At 47.6% G+C, this 4,494-nt stretch overlaps 1 protein-coding gene across 1 annotated transcript; it reads right to left on the minus strand.

Annotated features, from left to right (window-relative positions):
- Window positions 1-2,015: 2,015 nt before the first annotated feature.
- On the minus strand, window positions 2,016-3,260 carry LOC123761183 (mucin-2-like). The gene has a single exon (XM_045747127.1). It carries the CDS (start codon window positions 3,258-3,260, stop codon window positions 2,016-2,018), a length of 1,245 nt encoding a protein of 414 aa, XP_045603083.1.
- Window positions 3,261-4,494: the final 1,234 nt, after the last annotated feature.

Here is a 4,494-nt window from a genome sequence, read left to right on the forward strand (position 1 = left end):
AGACATCTCCCGTCATGCAGGGTGCATTCGCACCTCCACAGATCTCCAGTATCAGCTCTTGATACTGGTAATGGCTTAAAAGGCCACCACTTACGGGCTATTCATGCCCGTGCCACCTTTTGGGTGGCTTAATCTTCATCAATCAATCAATCGTTAGCAGTTGCAGCCAAGACGGCTGACAGAATGGCACTCTACAGACTGGAGTGGAAAATGCCTAAACTGCACCATGACATGTATGCCTATAGAAGAGGGGTTGGCACAGTGGAATGTATTACAACTCTGTTAGCCCATTTGAATGACAGACCAGGAATTCTGATATTCCTGTACCTCGAAAAAGCCTTTGAACTGGCTAACGCCCCAGCTATTCTCTGCTGCCTCATTGACAAAGAGGTCAGAGGCAACCTGCTCTCCTGGACCAAAAACTGTCTCATAAACAGAGAAGCAAGAGTAAAACTTCATGGCACAGTCTCTGAGTACAAAAGACATGAAAATGGTACACCGCAAGGAGGTATTCTCAGCCCTCTTCTCTTCAACTGTTTAATGGAAAGAATAATGAGGTTAAAACTCCCACATCACTGCAGGCTGCTAAACTACGCGGACGACTTTGTCATCATCATAAAAGGAAGGGATGCGGCGCGCCTTGCACCCAAATGCTTAGACTGCATCAGTAAAGAGGCAAAACAGATTGGGATCAAACTCAACCCCTCAAAGTCAAAGGCCATGCCCATAAAATTAGCGAAGCCCAACATTCAACTCACAGTACAGGGTCAACCAATAGAATGGGTCGACACCTATCAGTATCTAGGAATCATCCTGGACACACACATGAATTTTAATGCTGAGGTCACTTACTTGAGAGAGCGAACTGCGGCCCGGACGGCAATCCTCAGGTCTCTAACCTCCCTTTCTGGAGGAGCCAATCTGCAAGTCCTTCGCACATACTATGTACAGGCAGTCAGATCAGTGATCGATTATGCCGCACCTGCACTCACAAATCTATCACACCAACAGTGGAAAAAGCTTGAAGTTGCCCAAAACAATGCTATGAGAGCTGCACTGGGAGCCCCCATGTGGACCAGGCTTGAAACTCTTAGACTGGAGACGGGTTTGCCCTCTCTACAAGAAAGAATATCACAAAGGACAGCTACAATTATCAGTAAGATAATTATTTCTTCTGATCCAATCCCAGTACGGCAGGCTTTGGTGGTTGGACTAGGCCAAAACAATGGAAACTCTTGGGTTGCAAGAGCAGGAAAAGTCCTAAACAGACTACATTTAAAAAACATGATTCTAGATAGAGAGGGTGATCATCCACACCCAAATTACACTCCTTCCGCGCCGTGGGAAGAGCCTACTTTCAAAATAGTAATAGAAAGTCTCCCAATGAAAAAGGCTGCCTATGATCCGACAATCCTAAGGCGCATAATAGAAGAGCAAATGTATAGCATAACAGTAGCAGGAGCCACCCACATCATCACAGACGGATCGGTGGACACAGAAAATGAGAGTGCTGGCGCTGCTCTTTGCACGACCAGCGTACAGGCATATTGGAGACTGGGAGGACTAGTATCATCAACCCAAACTGAGCTGTTCGCCATACAACAGGCATTCGCGTATGTGATTGCACAAAACACTCAAAATGCAATCATACACACAGACTCAAAAGCTGCACTTCAAATACTAGGACAAAAACAGTGGAAAGATAATGTGGAAATAATTACCACCATTTTGTATCAAGGAGCAGTCGCTAAAGGCAAAGGCGAAGCGAAGCGAAAAAGTAAATAGAGCTGGCAAGCAGGGGATGGAAGAACGGGGCGAGGTTGCAGAAATCTTGAGCAAGGATCTGGAGATGAGGTGAAGAGGGGAGATGAAAGATCGGTGGCCCAACCACCGCGGATTAGAACTTGAGTAGATGGAAGTAGAATTGAGTAGGGCGTCATTTGCAGTCCACGCAGAGGCCAGGAACGCAAGCAGCTGGCAGTTGATGGTAATTGAAGGTTGATTACTTCATTGGTTTACTTCTTTCTTGATGGTGGGAGCACGGTCTGATCTTTGGTCTTTGTTTTCGGCTTGTCTTTCTTGGCGGTCCGACTTCGTGTTGACATTGCTGTGGGATCAATAGCGTCACAAAGAAAATCGGCAGATGAATAGTTGTATTTCTGTGAAGGTGGAGATGTCGTTCCCACAGAGACATCCTCATCTGATGAGTCAGATGAGTACATACCAGGAGATGTGGGTCTTGGAAGTAGTGTTCCTGATGGTTTAGTAGCAGCGGTAGGACTTACTGCAGATGTAGAAGGTTCAGTGGATGTATGTACTGTGGGTGGAGATGTAACAGGAGATGGTGGATGAGAAGTCGTCGGCTTCTGGGTTGCTACCATGCCAGGAGCAGATGTTGCAGCTGCAGTAGGTTCAGTATCGTTCACAGCAATGTCCGAGGCTGGACCAGGAGCTGGAGCATCATCCGACAATGGGTTTGAAGGGTCGGGGACTAGCACAGTGGTCCCTGAAGGTTTGGTATGAAGAGGTGTTGGTTGACTCTGCTGGGTTGAAGGTTCATTGCCCGTTCGTTCTTGAATTTCTTTCTTTATCATAGCGGCGTGTTTCGGATATTTCCCGTAGTATTGAGGGTCAATAATGGCAGGGTGGAGCATGGTAACATCAGTGCAGTAACGAACTGTGTCAGCCTCAACGTACCAAAACTCTCTGCGGGTTCCGTCATCGTTCAGTCCGTTTTCGTAGTCGATGTTCCACTCCCGAGCTGTGACACGTTTCTGAGAAATAGTATATTTCAGGTCTCTAGGGCAATTGTAAGACGCATAAACAGGAGCAGGAGGGTCGTTGTCTTGTGTGGAGAGACTAACAGCCTGTACTGGGTCTGGTGTAGGGTCAGCAGCAACTGGAGTGGTGGGTGGAACAGTGGCATACAGTAGGTCAACAAGTGCGGCAGCGTTTACAGTGATTTCCGGCTCAGTTACTGAAGTGGAAGCTGAGGCAGAGGTGGGGAAGACTTCGTCAGGTACGATGATGGTCTGGAGTCCGTTAGCCTTGTAGACGATATTTAGAATCCTCACAAATTCTCGGTAGTTGGAACCAGTAATGTCGCTCACTAGTTTCGTGAGAGCATGTGCAGTGCTAAGGTCGGTGACAGTAACCGGCAACTGCCGTGGCGAAGTCTGAGTCGACGAATGGGAGGAGCCTGGTGGTGGAGGTGGAGGCTGGGTCTGTGATTGGGCAGCTGGTTGGCTGCCGGACTGCATGCCGGGTCCCCATTGGTTGGTACGTTGGTGGGCGGCTACTCCTTCCCCCGGGAGCTCCGGGAAAATGGCGGCTTGCATGTTGAATGGTGACCTACCTTGAGGCTACCTTGAGGTGCTTCCGGGGCTTAGTGTCCCCGCGGCCCGGTCGTCGACCAGGCCTCCTGGTTGCTGGACTGATCAACCAGGCTGTTAGACGCGGCTGCTCGCAGCCTGACGTATGAGTCACAGCCTGGTTGATCAGGTATCCTTTGGAGGTGCTTATCCAGTTCTCTCTTGAACACTGTGAGGGGTTTGCCAGTTATGCCCCTTATGTGTAGTGGAAGCGTGTTGAACAGTCTCGGGCCTCTGATGTTGATAGAGTTCTCTCTCAGAGTACCTGTTGCACCTCTGCTTTTCAACGGGGGTATTCTGCACATCCTGCCATGTCTTCTGGTCTCATGTGGTGTTATTTCTGTGTGCAGGTTTGGGACCAGCCCCTCAATTATTTTCCACGTGTAAATTATTATGTATCTCTCCCGCCTGCGCTCAAGGGAGTACAGATTTAGGCTCTTTAGTCGGTCCCAGTAATTTAGATGTTTTACTGAGTGGATTCTAGCAGTAAAGGATCTCTGCATGCTCTCTAGGTCAGCAATTTCTCCAGCTTTGAAAGGGGCTGTCATTGTGCAGCAGTACTCCACTCTAGAGAGCACAAGCGTTTTGAAAAGTATCATCATCGGTATAGCATCTCTAGTGTGAAAAGTTCTTGTTATCCAACCTGTCATTTTTCTTGCAGTTGCGACGGCTACTTTATTGTGTTCTTTAAAGGTAAGGTCTTCCGACATGAGTACACCCAGGTCCTTTCCATTGCCTTTTCGTTCTATGTTATGATTTGCCTGCGTTTTGTATGTGGTTTCTGTTTTTATATTTTCAATTTTTCCGTAGCGCATGAGCTGAAACTTATCCTCGTTGAATACCATATTATTTTCTGTAGCCCATAGAAAGACCTGATCTACATCTGATTGGAGGTTTGCCGTGTCCTCTATGTTGCCAACTCTCATGAAAATCCTAGTGTCATCTGCAAAGGATGATACAGTGCTATAGGTTGTGTTCTGGTCTATGTCCGATATGAGGATGAGAAAAAGTACTGGAGCAAGCACAATACCCTGGGGGACTGAGCTCTTCACGGTTGATGGGCTGGATTTTATTTTGTTGACTATTACACATTGGGTTCTGTCAGTCAGGAAATTGTAGATCC

The sequence above is a fragment of the Procambarus clarkii genome, unplaced genomic scaffold (assembly GCF_040958095.1).
Source record: "Procambarus clarkii isolate CNS0578487 unplaced genomic scaffold, FALCON_Pclarkii_2.0 HiC_scaffold_103, whole genome shotgun sequence".
Taxonomy (NCBI): Eukaryota; Metazoa; Arthropoda; class Malacostraca; order Decapoda; family Cambaridae; genus Procambarus; species Procambarus clarkii.

What these genes read in the sequence shown, in the direction of transcription:
- LOC123761183 (XM_045747127.1), bottom strand. Translation starts at nt 3,260, where the DNA reads ATGCAGTCCGGCAGCCAACCAGCTGCCCAATCACAGACCCAGCCTCCA.